Raw genomic sequence first — 17,194 nt, forward strand, 5'->3', positions numbered from 1 at the left:
CCTCTTTGGAACCCCCTTTCAGGTAGTTGAAGGCCGTTATCAAATCCCTGCTCACTCATCCCTTCTGCAGACTAAATAAGCCCAGTTCCCTCAGCCTCTCCTCCTAAGTCACGTGCCCTAACCCCCCTGATCATTTTCGTTGCCCTCCACTGGACTCTCTCCAATTTGTTCACATCCTTTCTGTAGTGGGGGGCCCAAAACTGGACACAATACTCCAGATGTGGCCTCACCAATGCCGAATAGAGGGGAATAATCACTTCCCTCGATCTGCTGGCAATGCTCCTACTAATGCAGCCCAATATGCCGTTAGTCTTTTTGGCAGCAAGGCCACACTGTTGACTCGTGTCCAGCTTCTGGTCCACTGTAATCCCATGTCCATTTCTGCAGAACTGCCGCTTAGCCAGTCGGTCCCCAGCCTGTAGCAGTGCATGGGATTCTTCCGTCCTAAGTGCAGGACTCTGCACTTGTCCTTGTTGAACTTCATCAGATTTCTTTTAGCCCAATACTCCAATTTGTCTAGGTCACTCTGGACCCTATCCCTACCCTCCAGCAGATCTACCTCTCCCCCCAACTTAGTGTCATCCGTGAACTTCCTGACTGTGCAATCCATCCCAGCATCTGGATCATTAATGAGGATGTTGAACAAAACCAGCCCGAGGACAGACCCCTGGGGCACTCCACTTAATACTGGCTGCCAACTGGATATTGATCACTACTGGTTGAGCCTGACGATCTAGCCAGCTTTCTATCCACCTTATAGTCCATTCATCCAATCCATACTTTTTTAACTTGCTGGCAAGAATACTGTGGGAGACCGTATCAAAAGCTTTGCTAAAGTCAAGATACATCACATCCACCACTTTTCCCATATCCACAGAGCCAGTTATCTCATCATAGAAGGCAATCAGGTTGGTCAGGCATGACTTGCCTTAGTGAATTCATGTTGAAGGACTAGCTGCGGCAATGGGGCTCGAGAGATTCAGCTTTCATTAAAATAAAAGTAACTCTCCAGTTGCTATGGTTAAGAAGGAAACCTTTTAAAATGTGATTCAAATGTAACCACTGCAGAAAAGTCTGCCTGAGTTTGTAGAAAGCCTCAGACGTGAACCGCTTTAGTCATTTTAACAGGTGCTCACATGCCAATGACAACAATTTAGAAGCCAATGTTTGGTTAACTATTTCACTGTTTTTCCAAACATGTAAGGAGAGGAAGTATATTGTGACTAGCCTACCAATGTTTTCAATTTTAGCAATATATGGTGGGAGTGAAGAGGATGAGATTGGTTTTGTTTTCCTGAAGGCAAGCTCAGCTTTCAAGAATCTGAGAAATACTGCACTACTATAACCTACTGGCTAAGTGTCATACACCACCATTCTAACCTGGTAGCATTTTATATCTATTTTGCACAGCTAGAAATTTTCACATTCTTTTGTTGTAAAGTAGAGAATAGGGTCTTAGAATCATAGAATCATAGAATATCAGAGTTGGAAGGGACCTCAAGAGGTCATCTAGTCCAACCCCCTGCTCAAAGCAGGACCAATTCCCAGCTAAATCATCCCAGCCAGGGCTTTGTCAAGCCGGGCCTTAAAAACCTCCAAGGAAGGAGACTCCACCACCTCCCTAGGTAACGCATTCCAGTGTTTCACCACCCTCCTAGTGAAATAGTTTTTCCTGATATCCAACCTGGACCTCCCCCACTGCAACTTGAGACCATTACTCCTTGTTCTGTCGTCTGCCACCACTGAGAACAGCCGAGGTCCATCCTCTTTGGAACCCCCCTTCAGGTAGTTGAAGGCTGCTATCAAATCCCCCCTCATTCTTCTCTTCTGGAGACTAAACAATCCCAGTTCCCTCAGCCTCTCCTCATAAGTCATGTGCTCCAGACCCCTAATCATTTTTGTTGCCCTCCGCTGGACTCTTTCCAATTTTTCCACATCCTTCTTGTAGTGTGGGGCCCAAAACTGGACACAGTACTCCAGGTGAGGCCTCACCAATGTCGAATAAAGGAGAACGATCACGTCCCTTGATCTGCTGGCAATGCCCCTACTTATACAGCCCAAAATGCCGTTAGCCTTCTTGGCAACAAGAGCACACTGTTGACTCATATCCAGCTTCTCGTCCACTGTGACCCCTAGGTTAGGGTTACCATACGTCCGGTTTTTCCCGGACATGTCCGGCTTTTCGGCAATCAAATCCCCATCCGGGGGGAATTGCCCGGCCGAACATGTCCGGGAAAATGCCGGCCGGGCACTTCCCCTCCTGTGGCTGCTCTGCTCCTCCCCTGACTCTTCGGCTCTGTTTAAGAGCCGAGCTGCCCGAGCGCTATGGGCTTCAGGCAGCCCCCTTGCCTCCGGACCCAAGCCGCCGGCTGGGCACTTCCACTCCCAGGCTCCAGCGGCGCAGGGTCCGGAAGCACGGGGGCTGCCCGAAGCCGGTAGCGCTGGGGCAGCTCGGCTCTTAAACAGAGCCGAAGAGTCAGGGGAGGAGCAGAGCCTCTGGCCGCGGCGGCTCTGCTCCTCCCTGACTCTTCAGCTCTGTTTAAGAGCCGAGCGCTACGGGCTTTGGGCAGCCCCCATGCCTCCGGACCCTGCACCGCCGGAGCCCGGGAGGGGAAGTGCCCGGCTGGGGGCGCAGGGTCCGGAGGCAAGGGGGCTGCCCGAAGCCCAAGCGCTACCGGCTTCACGGTTTGCCGGGCAGCCTCCAGACCCTGCGCCCCCGGCTGGGCGCTTCCCCTCCCGGGCTCCAGCTGCACTGGGGAAGCGCCAGCCAGGGGCGCAGGGTCTGGGGGCTGCCCGGCAAACTGTGAAGCCGGTAGCGCTCGGGCAGCCCTTTCCGTGTGGCTGGGAGTGGGAGGGAGGGGGGGCGGTGTTAGGGCGGGGTTGGGGTGGGAAATGGGCGGGGCCAGGACCTCATGGAGGGTCCTCTTTTTTTATTTGTTAAGTATGGTAACCCTACCCTAGGTCCTTTTCTGCAGAACTGCTACCTAGCCATTCGGTCCCTAGTCTGTAGCAGTGCATGGGATTCTTCCGTCCTAAGTGCAGGACTCTGCACTTGTCCTTGTTGAACCTCATCAGGTTTTTTTCGGCCCAATCTTCTAATTTGTCTAGGTCCCTCTGTATCCGATCCCTACCCTCTAGTGTATCTACCACGCCTCCTAGTTTAGTGTCATCTGCAAACTTGCTGAGAGTGCAGTCCACACCATCCTCCAGATCATTAATAAAGATATTAAACAAAACCGCCCCAGGACCGACCCTTGGGGCACTCCGCTTGAAACCGGCTGCCAACTAGACATGGAGCCATTGATCACTACCCGTTGAGCCCGACGATCTAGCCAGCTTTCTATCCACCTTACAGTCCATTCATCCAGCCCATACTTCTTTAACTTGGCGGCAAGAATACTGTGGGAGACCGTATCAAAAGCTTTGCTAAAGTCAAGGAATAACACATCCACTGCTTTCCCCTCATCTTATGTTTCTAGCCCTCATATCTGTGAAGACAACCTTGGAAACATGAACCAGGAATAACTAATGCGTTTTGTCATCCTCTGTCAGCAAGCAGCCACAAAATATTACCCAAGACCTGTGAGCTGCCCACATTTATCTCAATGAGTTGCTAACTATAAAACCTATATATAAACTTTATCACCAACAATGTCACTGCTAATCATTGTAACATGAACATTAGAGGGATGGAAACATCCCACAGCTACAAACTACCCAAGGTGGATTAACAATTTTTTTAAACGATTATTTAAATTGGATTTTTTAAAATTTAAATTAGATAAGGTTTATAAAAAAAGTAAACCTATTTAAAATTAACATAAGTTGTCAATTTCAGATTTAAGGTTTAAACTTATTATAATCTATTAAAATAATTTGAAATAGCTACCAAAAATATTAAGCAATACATGTTTGCTGCCAAAGTTTTCAAGTCAGCCCACTGAACTAGTGAAACTCAGTGCCTAAGCAGCGGGAACCAGAGTTTGCTGAAGTGCTAAAACCAGCTTTGGACAGTAATAACCTCTTCTTCTTCGAGTGCTTGCTCATATCCATTCCATTAGGTGTGTGCGCGCCGCGTGCACGATCGTCGGAAGATTTTTACCCTAGCAACACCGGCGGGTCGGCTGTGGAGCCCCCTAGAGTGGCGCCTTCATGGCGCTGAATATATACCCCAGCCGACCCGGCGCCCCCTCAGTTCCTTCTTACCGCCCCTGACGGTCGTTGGAACTGTGGAGCGCTGCTTAGCTGTTCTCCACTTTCCCTAGCTTATCTTGTTGTATCATAGTTGTAGTTATAGTTATAGTTCTAGAGTTTGTTGTAAATTAGTTAAGTAGTTTTAAAGTTGTTCTAAGTAGTCCAGGGGATTAAGGGGGTCGTCTCCCCCCTTTCTCCCCCGGCCGCGGGGCCGGGCTCATGCCCAACGCTCCCGGCTTCAAGCTGTGCGCCTCCTGCGCTAAACCTATGCCCACGAGCGACCCGCACGACTCCTGTCTGAAGTGCCTGGGAGAGTCACACCAGACAGATAAGTGTAAAATCTGTAAGGCCTTCCGTCCGAGGACCAAGAAGGAGCGGGACTTTCGGCTCAGGCAACTTCTGATGGAGGCGGCTCTTAGCCCGGACACTCCTTCCACGGGCAAGGCCCCGGCACCTAGCACCTCGGTGCGCAGTGCCCCGGCGGCACCGGCTGCGACGACCACGCGAGTGGCGTCAGACAAGCCTCCCCGGCACCGGACCTCGTCGGCACCGCAGACACAGCAAGTGCCTCGGCGCCGGTCCTTATCCCCAGGGCATAAAAAAGCCCATAAGACGGGGACATCAGTGCCGAAGACGCCAGCTCCCCCAGTGCCGGGGGTAGAGCCGCGTCCGCCGGTGGAGCAACGAAAACAGGTGCCTCCGGCACCGTCGACTCCGGCGCCGAGGCCGTTGAGTCCGGTGCAAATAGCGTCTCCCCCCAGGCCGGCGGTGATACAGTGCCTCCCGTCGACTCCAGAGACCTTCGCGGCGGCGAGAGACTTAATAGCTCTCACGGAGCCGGCACCGCCTCAACCACCGGCACCGACTGCACCGTTGACTCGCCCGGTCCAGTCGAGGGGGAAACCTGCCTTGATGCGCCCGCCATCACAAGGGCTGGAACCTCGGCACCGATCCAGGTCCCGAAGCAGGTCCCCACGCCGCTCGCAGTCCCGGCACCGAATATCGTCTCGGCACCGGTCGTACTCGCGGCCAAGATCTTCTTCGCGGCACCGCTCTTCGTCTCGGCACCGATATGATCGTCGGCACCGATCAACGTCGAGACGTAGTTCTCGGCACCGCTACGGTCGACGCTCGACGTCGAGGGGTCGCTCCCGGCACCGGGCATACTCCAGATCCTCGTCGAGGTCCAGATCCGACTCCCGGCACCGACGAGGTCATCGGCACCGGTCGCGGTCCCGGCACCGATCGCCGGCACCGCGCAGAGATAGATCATCTCCGGACCGGCACCGTGCGGCACCGCAGCCCACCGGGATGGTTTCATCTCTCTCGGCGCCGCCATGGCCGTCAAGATCGGCGTCTCGTTCCTCGGAGGACCTGTCGAGATCGGCATACCCCCCTCAAGGGCACGCCGAGGAACAAAATTTCGGCCACTGGCAAGAGATGGCAGAGGACCACTCTCATGGACCATCTCACTGGTCGTTTTGGACCCCGTGGGCGTACCACCAAGAGCAAGGGGCTCCAATACCATCGACCTCTCGCTCGGGTCACTCGGTCAGAAGGGCCCCAGAATCCACCATCTCTCGGCCTCCGCCAGGAGGCATGGAGGCTTCGGTGTCCACGCCACCCGACACCAGGGACCCAAGTGCAGGTGATGCCCCGGCCCAAGAGCAGGGGGATCAGGACCCCCCCTTGGATCCGGTACCACCGGAGGCATCCTCTTCCTCCTCTCCGGACGAGGCAGTGGCGGGCACTTCATGTACGGGTCCCCCTCCGATAGATCTTCGGGCTCACCAGGATCTCCTGCGTAGGATGGCCCGTAATATGGACCTGCAGGCGGAGGAGATAGTGGAGGTGCACGACCCGATCGTGAACATCCTTGGAGCAGATGCCCCATCGAGGGTGGCGTTACCTCTGATCCGCACGATACAAACGAATGCGGATACGATATGGCAAACTCCTGCCTCCATTCCACCCACAGCGAGAGGGGTGGAAAGAAAATACTTTGTCCCGTCTAAGGACTATGGGTACTTGTATACCCACCCCCAACCGTGTTCACTGGTGGTGGAATCAGTGAATGCACGAGAGCGCCACGGCCAGCAGGCTGCAGCGCCTAAATCAAAAGAGGCTAAGCGGCTCGATCTGTTTGGCCGTAAGGTTTACTCAGCCGGAGGGCTACAACTTAGAGCGGCGAACCAACAGGCGCTACTGAGCCGCTACAATTTCAACTCCTGGAACTCTATGGGGAAGTTTAAGGAGTTGATTCCCCAAGAGTCCAGGGAAGAGTTTGGAGCCATGGTAGAGGAGGGCAAGAAGGTGGCTCGGACCTCCTTGCAGGCCTCCTTGGACATTGCAGACTCAGCGGCGAGGACCCTGGCTTCGGGTATCGCTATGCGCAGGATCTCCTGGCTTCAGGTTTCGGGTTTGCCTCCGGAGCTGCAGCAAACCCTACAAGATCTGCCTTTTGAGGGTCATGGATTGTTCTCAGATAAGACGGACTCTCGCCTGCAGAGCCTCAAGGACTCGAGAACAATCATGCGCTCCCTGGGGATGCATGTTGTGGGCCCCCAGCGCAGGCCATTTAGGCCGCAGCCTCAGCGCTTCTACCCCCCCCCCGCCTCGTCAGAGACAGGACTCGGCCCGGAGGCGAGGGCGAGGTGGTAGAAGAAGGTGGACCGGCCCTCAACCCGGCCAGAACCAGGGGCCACCTAGACCACCTTCAGGCCCCAGGCAGAACTTTTGAAGGTGCGGTCGAGGACGGCGCCCCAGTCATCCCCCAGGATCCAGCCCCCTCCTTTCGGGATCGCCTCTCCCACTTCCACCGTGCTTGGTCCCTTATAACTTCGGACCGTTGGGTCCTCCGCACGGTGGAGAGGGGATACGCTATCCAGTTTTCTTCATTTCCCCCCTCCTCCCCCCCTTCCCCGTCCCTCTTCAGGGACCCTTCTCACGAGCAACTTCTTATACAGGAAGTCTCTACGCTCCTCGCCATGGGGGCCATAGAGGAGGTTCCAGTGGATTTAAGGGGCAGGGGATTCTATTCCCGTTACTTCCTCATCCCCAAGTCCAAAGGAGGTCTGCGACCCATCTTGGACTTGCGCGGACTCAACAAATTCGTAGTAAAGTTGAAGTTCCGCATGGTCTCTCTGGGGGCCATTATCCCTTCCCTCGATCCTGGAGACTGGTTCGCCGCCCTCGACATGAAAGACGCATACTTTCACATTGCTATTTACCCGCCTCACAGACGCTTCCTGCGATTTGTGGTAAACAGGGTGCACTGCCAATTTGCAGTCCTTCCCTTCGGCCTATCCTCGGCCCCACGGGTGTTCACGAAATGTATGGCTGTCGTGGCAGCGTACCTTCGTCGGCAAGGGATACAGGTGTTCCCGTACCTAGACGACTGGCTGGTACGCGGTCGCACCAAGGAACAAGTTCGCGATCACGTCCACATAATAGTGCGCACATTCAACAAGTTGGGTATCCTACTCAACAAGGACAAATCCACTCTAGAACCTACCCAGAGAATAGAATTCATCGGTGCGGTTCTAGACTCCAGACGCGCACAAGCCATCCTGCCAGACAATCGCTTTTGCACCATCACGAGCCTCATCCAAGGACTCAAGGCCTTCCCAACTACCACGGTGAGGTCGTGCCTTACCCTGCTGGGTCACATGGCTTCCTGCACGTACGTAACCAGGCATGCCAGACTTCGGCTTCGCCCACTCCAGACCTGGGTATCATCAATATACCGCCCACATCGGGACAGCCTGAATATGGTGGTCACAATCCCGAACTCGGTCCTGACCTCCCTCACATGGTGGCTAGATCACAGTGTAGTTTGCGAGGGGATGCCGTTTCACGCCCCACAACCCTCTCTGCACCTGGTCACAGACGCTTCATCTCTGGGTTGGGGCGCCCATCTCAACGAGCACCATACCCAGGGCCTGTGGACTGCACCTCAGCTAGCCCTACACATCAATGTTCGGGAACTGATGGCGGTGCGCCTGGCGTGCCAGGCATTTCTCAATCTCCTACGTGGCCGCTGTGTGTTAGTTCTCATCGACAACACCACGGCCATGTTTTACATCAACAAGCAAGGAGGAGCACGTTCGTCAATTCTATGCCAAGAGGCCATTCGCCTGTGGGACTTCTGCATCGCCCACTCAATCCATCTCACGGCATCGTTCCTCCCTGGAGTCCAGAACACTTTAGCGGACCGACTCAGCAGGTCCTTTCAAACGCACGAGTGGTCTATCCGTCCGGACATCATACATTCCGTCTTCCAGAAGTGGGGGTTTCCCCAGATAGACCTGTTTGCATCTCGAGACAACAGGAAGTGCCACCTGTTCTGCTCCCTGCAAGGTCGAGCTCCGGGCTCCCTCTCGGACGCGTTTCTCCTTCCCTGGAAGGACCACCTGTTTTATGCCTTCCCTCCGTTTCCTCTGGTCCACAAGGTAGTGCTCAAATTGCGCAGAGACCAGGCACAGGTGATTCTGATCGCCCCAGCGTGGCCGAGACAACATTGGTACACCACGCTGTTGGAACTCTCGGTTCGGACACCGATCCCGCTTCCGTTATGCCCGGATCTCATCTCTCAGGACCACGGTCGCCTGCGTCACCCCGACCTGCAATCACTCCACCTCACGGCGTGGCTGCTCCATGGTTCACCCAGGCAGAGCAGCAGTGCTCACACTCTGTCCAACAGATTCTGCTGAGCAGTAGGAAGCCCTCAACACGGACCACATACTTGGCCAAGTGGAAGCGGTTCTCCTGTTGGTGCGAACAACGAGCCACGTCCCCGTTGCACGCACCTATTCCTCTCATTTTGGAATATCTCCTCTCCCTAAAACAGCAAGGGTTGGCGATATCTTCAATTAGAGTTCACCTGGCCGCTATATCGGCCTTTCATCCAGGGGAACTCGCGTCCTCGGTATTCTCTAACCCGATGGTCGTTAGATTCCTCAAGGGCTTAGACCGGATGTACCCACAACAACGTCAGCCCGTTCCGACGTGGGACCTCAACCTGGTTCTTTCCAAGCTCACAGGTCATCCATTCGAGCCACTGGCCACCTGTTCACTTCTGTACCTATCCTGGAAGACAGCCTTCCTCGTAGCCATCACCTCAGCAAGGCGCGTTTCTGAACTCAGGGCGCTTACATCCGAGCCCCCTTACACAGTTTTTCATAAGGATAAAGTGCAGCTCCGCCCACATCCTGCCTTTCTCCCTAAGGTGGTTTCTCCATTTCATATCAACCAGGATATATTTCTCCCGGTCTTTCACCCTAAACCACATGCTTCTCGCCAGGATCAACGTTTGCATTCTCTGGACGTACGCAGGGCCCTGGCCTTCTATATTGACCGCACAAGGCCCTTTAGAAAGACGACGCAACTCTTCGTTGCAGTGGCCGACCGAATGAAAGGCTCACCGGTCTCATCACAACGCCTATCCTCCTGGATTACGTCTTGCATCCGGACTTGCTACGACCTGGCAGGTGTCTCAGCACCACACCTCACCGCTCACTCCACGAGGGCCCAAGCTTCCTCGACGGCTTTCCTGGCGCAAGTTCCGATCCAGGACATTTGTAGAGCTGCGGTTTGGTCGTCAGTCCACACGTTTACAGAACACTATGCACTAGTGCAGCAGTCCAGGGACGATGCTGCCTTCGGATCAGCGGTTTTGCACACAGCAATGTCTCACTCCGACCCCACCACCTAAGTTGGGCTTGGGAGTCACCTAATGGAATGGATATGAGCAAGCACTCGAAGAAGAAAAGACGGTTACTCACCGTTGTAACTGTTGTTCTTCGAGATGTGTTGCTCATATCCATTCCAAACCCGCCCCCCGTCCCCACTGTCGGAGTAGCCGGCAAGAAGGAACTGAGGGGGCGCCGGGTCGGCTGGGGTATATATTCAGCGCCATGAAGGCGCCACTCTAGGGGGCTCCACAGCCGACCCGCCGGTGTTGCTAGGGTAAAAATCTTCCGACGATCGTGCACGCGGCGCGCACACACCTAATGGAATGGATATGAGCAACACATCTCGAAGAACAACAGTTACAACGGTGAGTAACCGTCTTTTCTGCAGGAGCAGTGAGAATATTTTCATTTCACTCAACTAGTTCAGTTCAATGATTAGTTCATTCAAAGGTAAGAATGAAGTTGAGAGACGAAAAAGCAGGACAGCTTGTTTTTCCTCTTCTAATCTCTGAATAAAAACTAGGTGTGAGGATAAAATCTACTAGTTCTAAAATCTCAAAAGGACATGGTGACCAGAAACAAATTAGTTCAATTTACTATCTACCTAAACAATTTAATAGATTTACTGAACATTTAAGTAAAAAAACAGAAATAAAACAATCTTTGTGCTGGATATCTAAGAAAAAAAAAGTTTAAGGTAGTCTTTTTTAGTTATTAAATAAAAGGTAAAATGCTGTTTTGTGCATTTTAACTGAATTTGAATTTCCATCCAAATAGATCTTGTCACAAAATCACAAATAAAAATTCACCACCTAATAAAGAAATGCAATATAAAAAAAGTAAAAATTAATAATTAAACAGAAGTTAAGCTAATTGCTTAAATAAATGTGAATAGATCTAGTGTAGCCTCCTGACTAACAAAAAGAAGCATCAAATGTAAAGGAAAGAGTAGATCTTTTCGCAAATCAACATGTTGTAGTGGTTACCAACCAATAAGAATCAACATTTCATTAGGAAATAACTAAAAAATGTTAATACAAAACATGATTAAAATTGATTATTTCAATCAATTTTCTGCTTGGTGATTTAAATCATTATTAAAATTGGTGATTTAAATTGATTTGCTCTAAATCAATCCATCCTGAAACTCACTCTCTCTTGCCTTAGGAGGAAATTTAATATCAATATCAGCGGCTGTACTGATTATTTTTGTATTTAATTAAAACCCGCATTTTAAAAATGTTAAAATGAAACTGCTCCAGAATTTCCTGTTTACCACACCAGAGGATCACAGAATACAAGTCCAGTTTGCCATGGAGCATAAGTCTTTATCTTACCTGGCGACATAAAGAGCTCTTCCTAAGAATACTATTGGTCTCAGGACCATATGCCAATCCAGCGAAGTTGACGAGAGCTTTGTTGTTGACTTCAATGGGCACAGGATCAGACCCTCAATGCCTCTCTCTTCCAAATTCATTCCCCCAATCCATACACAAGCAAAAGGGGGCAATTTCTGCTTTGATTTCAATACAAATGTGGCTAATGCCTCATATTTAAGAACCCTTTTTTACTAGGGCTGTCAATTAATCGCAGTTGACTCACGTGATTAACTCAAAAAAATTAATCACGATTAATCGTCCTGTTAAACAATGAAATACCAATTGAAATTAAATATTTTTGAATGTTTTCTACATTTTTATTACATACGTTAGCACTGTAAAAATGATAAAGAAATAGTATTTTTCAATTCACGTGATACAAATACTGTAGTGAAATCTCTTTATCGTGAAAGTGCAACTTACAAATGTAGATTTTGTTGTTGTTACATAACCGCACTTAAAAAGAACAAAACATATAAAACTTTAGAGCCTAGAAGTCCACTCAGTCCTACTTCTTGTTCAGCCAATTGCTAAGACAAACAAGTCTGTTGACATTTGCAGGAGATAATGCTTCCGACTTCTTGTTTACAGTGTCACCTGAAAGTGAGAACAGGCGTTGCATGGCACTTCTGTAGCCGGCATCGCAAGATATTTATGTGCCAGATGCACTAAAGGTTCATATGTCCCTTCATGCTTCAACCAGCCTTCAAGAGGATGTGTGTCCATGCCAATGACGGGTTCTGCTCAATAACGATCCAAAACAGTGTGGACTAATGCATTTTCATTTTCATCATCTGAGTCAGATGCCACCAGTAGAAGGTTGATTTTCTTTTTTTGGTGGTTCAGTTATGTAGTTTCTGCATCAGAGTGTTGCTCTTTTAAGACTTCTCAAAGCATGCTCCACACCTCATCCCTCTCAGATTTTGGAAGGTACCTCAGATTCTTAAACCTTGGGTTGAGTGCTGTAGCTATCTTTAGAAATCTCACATTGGTACCTTCTTTGTGTTTTGTGAAATCTGCAGTGAAAGTGTTCTTAAAATGAACAACATGTGCTGGGTCATCATCCGAGACTGCTAGAACATGAAATACATGGCAGAATGCGGGTAAAACAGAGCAGGAGACAGACAATTCTCCACCAATGAATTCAATCACAAATTTAATTAATGCATTATTTTTTTAACGAGCTTCATCAGCATGGTAGCATGTCCTCTGGAATGGTGGTCAAAGCATGAAGGGGCATACAAATGTTTAGCATATCTGGCACGTAAATACCTTGCAATGCCAGCTACAAAAGTGCCATGCAAATGTCTGTTCTCACTTTCAGGGTGACACTGTAAATAAGAAGCAGGCAGCATTATGTCCTGTAAATGTAAACTTGTAAGTGTAAATGTAAATTTAAGTTCAACTTTCATGATAAAGAGATTGCACTACATTATTTGTATTAGGTGAATTGAAAAATACTATTTCTTTTGTTTTTTACTGTGCAAATATTTGTAATAAAAATAATATAAAATGAGCACTGTACAATTTGTAGTCTGTGTTGTAATTGAAATAAATATATTAGAAAATGTAGAAAACACCCAAAAATATTTAAGTAAATGGTATTCTATTATTGTTTAATAGTGCAATTAATTGCACGATTAATTTTTTTAATCACTTGACAGCCCTACTTTTTACCCATTGGCACTGACAGTCAAGTCAATAATTGGTCGGTTGCAGTATAGATTATCCAGTATAGATTATCACTGTCCATTCTAATCTTAAAAATATAATCTGACACCAGACCTACCACTGACTTGAAAGAAAAAGGAATCCCATCTTTAAGGATGAACTAGGTCAGTGGCAAACCCAAAATGATCCTGCAGTGCAGAGGCAGCATACTTCTAGTGGATCACTGCCTGCTGTGGGAAGGGCTCTGCTAAGGAATTCCCAACACTATCACAACACTCACAAATATAAAAACAGAGCGACTGTGGGAAGGAAGTGGTTAGTTATAGAATGCAACTGGGAGATTCTGAATGCATAAACAATCAAACAAGAACTTCTCTTAATCTACTAAGAATAGAAGGCTATCCCTAAAAAGAAAAAAAAAAATCTCTCCTTTGATTAGGAATACAGACAGTCTTGGATTTGACATCTAAGTTTAATGTCCTGTCTTTTGAATGGGAGGGAAAACTTAACTCCTTTTCAAAAGAGCAGGGCCTTGCATTTGACTAAATTCTTGCTCGGTACATTCTGGCTACCTAAATACCTGCTGAAGTTTTCATTGTGCAAGAAATTTTTCACTTTCTGAACCAACTTGTTGGCTGGTATTGCTGTGAGCTTTTGAACTACCACGTTCCTTCCCAGAGATAGCTGCATTTCAGAGTGATAATGATCCCTAGGTATAGTTTGAATGCTTGGTTGACACACAAATCACATTGTGAAGAGTATCCTTTAGAATGAATATGCTATATAAACTATATAAATGTAAGACATTTGATCTATGTTCTCGATTTCATGATTGTTTAGCAGTTCTTTATACATGTTCCTAAGTCTGGTAGCTACTCTAATAGGAACACTGATGCATTTGAATTTCAGAGAAAAAAGCTTACCCCCTACTTCAGGGTTTTGTTTGCTCCCCTCCTGTGATTTACTGCAAAAACCTCTCTTGATCTTCAGATCCATTCCTTTAGTTGGTCTCAGAATTGAAGAAACATTCCTTTCCAACATCTTAGTAGCTCTGCCTAGAAAACAGAAGAAAGGGGCAGTAATGGGCTGAACACAATCCAAAAGTAACTCAAAAAAATTCAAAGCAATCGGAGTAACCATGCAGATTTTAGAGTACTTAGAAGAGTTGAGTTTTAAATAGAAACTCTTCTAAACTTTAATTACAGTAGACCTGGTTATCCATTACACTGAGATAGACTTTTTAAAAATACATGAACACATATGCAAGCACATGTGTTTATATGAGGAAATTAGAAAAAAATAAAAATAAAAATCTAATGTTTAAAGTGCGACAAAACTCTGGAGTTATAACAGAGACTGACAGAAGAAAAGAAAGTTTGATTTCACCTGAACTTGACCATAACCTTACACAAAACTGCAGCATGGAAGCAATTTCCTAAACACTGACCCTGTGTATCATGATTGCATGCAGTTAATGCTTTCAGATGCCTCACATTCAATCCAGGCAATGCGGCTTAAAGGAAGTGCACCAGGTTTTCACCAGGCTTGTCATACTCCAAAACTAAGTCAGAAACTTGAGGCAGAGTTAGCAATAGCAAAGCAGAAGTTTACAGTATTGAGACAGCTGCCTTATTGTGTAACAGAAGAAAATTCACATCTATAAAAAAAATAGGAATTATTTTAGGGAAGTTCTAAGGCCTGTGCTATACAGGAGGTCAGAGCAGATGATCACAACAGTTCCTTCCAGCCTTAAAATCTATAAACTGTTAGAAAAGTTATAATGAGGAAAATTCAGGCACTAAAAATCCTGTGCAAGGCACCTTTAAAAAAAAGTTAGGCTTGTGCCCCTTTTTACTCCTTATGCTGGATTAGCAAGTAGGGTTTTTCCCCCCGATTTTTTATTTTAAACCTTAGAATTACCTGGAATGTTAAGTGTAAACTTCCCTGGTTTTGCTGTAAGATCTCTGGGAGGACTCGGGAACTTTTACTGTGAACTGTGACTCCTTAAATGAAAGGGTAAGGGTGCTAAATCTTTAAAAAAGGCTTTGTTGACCCAACATGTTAGTCACTAAAGTTAAACAAATGTTAACGAGGGGAGGGGAAAACAACCCCCCTCCAAAATTTTAAGTGTGGCCAAAAAAATAAAAGGCAGCACGACTTTCATTTTCTTGGCTTTTGTGATGTCACCTTTCACTAGTCCTCTAGACATAACTCCTTCCAGCCACGACAGAACCTGAACATATAATGTAAAAAACAAGCAGAAAAACACCTCCAAACTTTAAAAACAAAACAAAAAAAACAAAACCACTTTTTCAAGCCTTCATGAAGCAGCAAAGAAGGACACAAACCCATTCCCTTCTTTGCAAGTCCTTTAAGGCCACTGTGCTGTACTCTACAGTGTTGCCAAGCCTCACAGTATTTGGTGTTTTTCTTAAAACCCTAACACATGGAGTCAAGTGATTACATGGAATCTCAGCTTTCACATTAATAAAAGTAAATTTTTAGCCTTCCTGGTTACAGAGAGCTTGAAACTTATGACCCAAATATACCCTGAAGGTTCAAAAAACTAGAAAGCAAATAAGAACCCAAAATGTATTTTTCATCTCATGATAAGTAAATTTCATTATTTCTGAGGTTTAACTCATAATTACTGAATGCTTTGGTTTGGGAATATTGCTTTTGAACAAAGCAGAAACGAAAGCTGCAGTAACATTAACTCTCTAGCTTTTGATCTTTAAAGTTTTAAATCACAGGGTTAAATCTGTGTACTGTTAGGACACTTTAGCGAGGGTCCTATAGGCAAAAGGTTCCTACACTGGTGAGGAAGAATAGTCTTGTCGTTATGGACTAGGATTTAGATGTGAGAATATGACTGGGTGCAAAACCTATTTCAGTTCAAGCCTGATGCCATGGATTTGCCAGCAACTGAAACTGAACAGCTCACTGAAATTTCCTGTGATCAAACTTATGCCCAACTTTCTCTCCTGAAGTTCTGGTTCACTGCCAAGAATGAATATCCTGCACTCTCAACATGCACCTTGATACTGAGGATGCCATTTGCTAGAACAAATTTGTGTGAAGCTGGATTCAGCGCACTTCTGTCCATCAAGTTTTGGTATCAATCTACCACTGGTGTCACATCGGAGATTAGATGTGCAATTTTTATCACACTGCTGGATTTCAAGACGCTGTGTCGCAACATGCAAGTGCATGTCACATTAGAGCGCACTAAACATACTTAATGTGTAAATTCTTCGGTAACTAAGTTGTTTTGTTGCTGTCTAGGGTCACAAGAAACAAGTAGGGCAGGTTTATGCTAGGAAATTTACTCATGTGTGTGAAAAATCCACGTCTAAGTGACGCAGTTAAACCTACCTAACCCTCGATGTAGACAGCACTAGGTTAACGGGAGAATTCTCCTGTGGACCCAGCTGCCCTCTCTCAGGGAGATGGAATACCTACAGGAGAAACCTTCCTGTTATTAAAGGTAGCGTCTTTCCTGCAGGGGTGCAACTGTGTTGCTGCAGCATTATAATTGTAGGCAACCCCATTTTGCAACTAAGGGCTTATGCAGGCAAGAAGTTAGGGACCCCCTGATCTATGCCACAAATCAAGAGAATAAGTTGTTAGTAGGATGATCTTTCATTGCAGTCATCAAAATAGGAGGATTGGTGAAAAAGGGATAGATTTTTACCTCTGAAGAGTGCAGGTCACATTTTCACTTCCAGTCCCTTTCATTAACCACACTGAGATTTTAAATGTTACACTGAAGCACACACTACAAATTTTTTTATTACTAGCAGGGACATTTTAAAAATTGCTATTAATTCCTGAGTTTCACCACTGCCCATGACTGAGATTTAGGGCAGGTCTAACATCATCTAACACTTTGGAAGCAGCTAGGGACAATGGGTCAGGGAGTCAGAAACTGGAATACAGCATGGGGGTGTGTGCAACATTTGCTAGACTATGCAACTAGGAAACAAATGAAGGAGGAGAGGTGAAACCCCATGGAATGAAGCTAGAAAGAGAAGATGGATGGGATGTTACTTGTCTCCACCACTCTCTGATCCGAAGTACACGTGGCAAAGTTGGCTTTTCGGACCCTAGTTCAAGGGAGCCTCTGTCCTGAATATAACATGGGCCCATGAAGTCTGAATGCATCAAAGTGAGTGACAGGTGCGGCCAGGCAATGAAAACTGGAACTAAAAGAGCAATCTGCTGTCTTGACCCTGCTTTCCCCTCACGCCCAAGTGC

General features: G+C 47.5%; 1 protein-coding gene across 3 annotated transcripts in view; it reads right to left on the reverse strand.

Annotated features, from left to right (window-relative positions):
• The window catches only part of FAM162A (family with sequence similarity 162 member A), a 49,144-nt gene that overhangs the window by 14,467 nt on the left and 17,483 nt on the right, over positions 1-17,194 (reverse strand). For 2 of the 3 annotated variants that reach the window (XM_065586109.1, XM_065586100.1), the window contains exon 2: positions 13,861-13,992. In XM_065586109.1, coding sequence (XP_065442181.1) covers positions 13,861-13,978 — 118 coding nt within the window. In that variant the 5' untranslated portion in view covers positions 13,979-13,992. Of the gene's footprint in view, positions 1-13,860; positions 13,993-16,312; positions 16,396-17,194 lie in introns of all 3 variants that reach the window. The other variant, XM_065586106.1, reaches the window with a different exon arrangement.

Source organism: Chrysemys picta, chromosome 1, assembly GCF_011386835.1.
Source record: "Chrysemys picta bellii isolate R12L10 chromosome 1, ASM1138683v2, whole genome shotgun sequence".
In the NCBI taxonomy this organism is placed as follows: domain Eukaryota; kingdom Metazoa; phylum Chordata; order Testudines; family Emydidae; genus Chrysemys; species Chrysemys picta.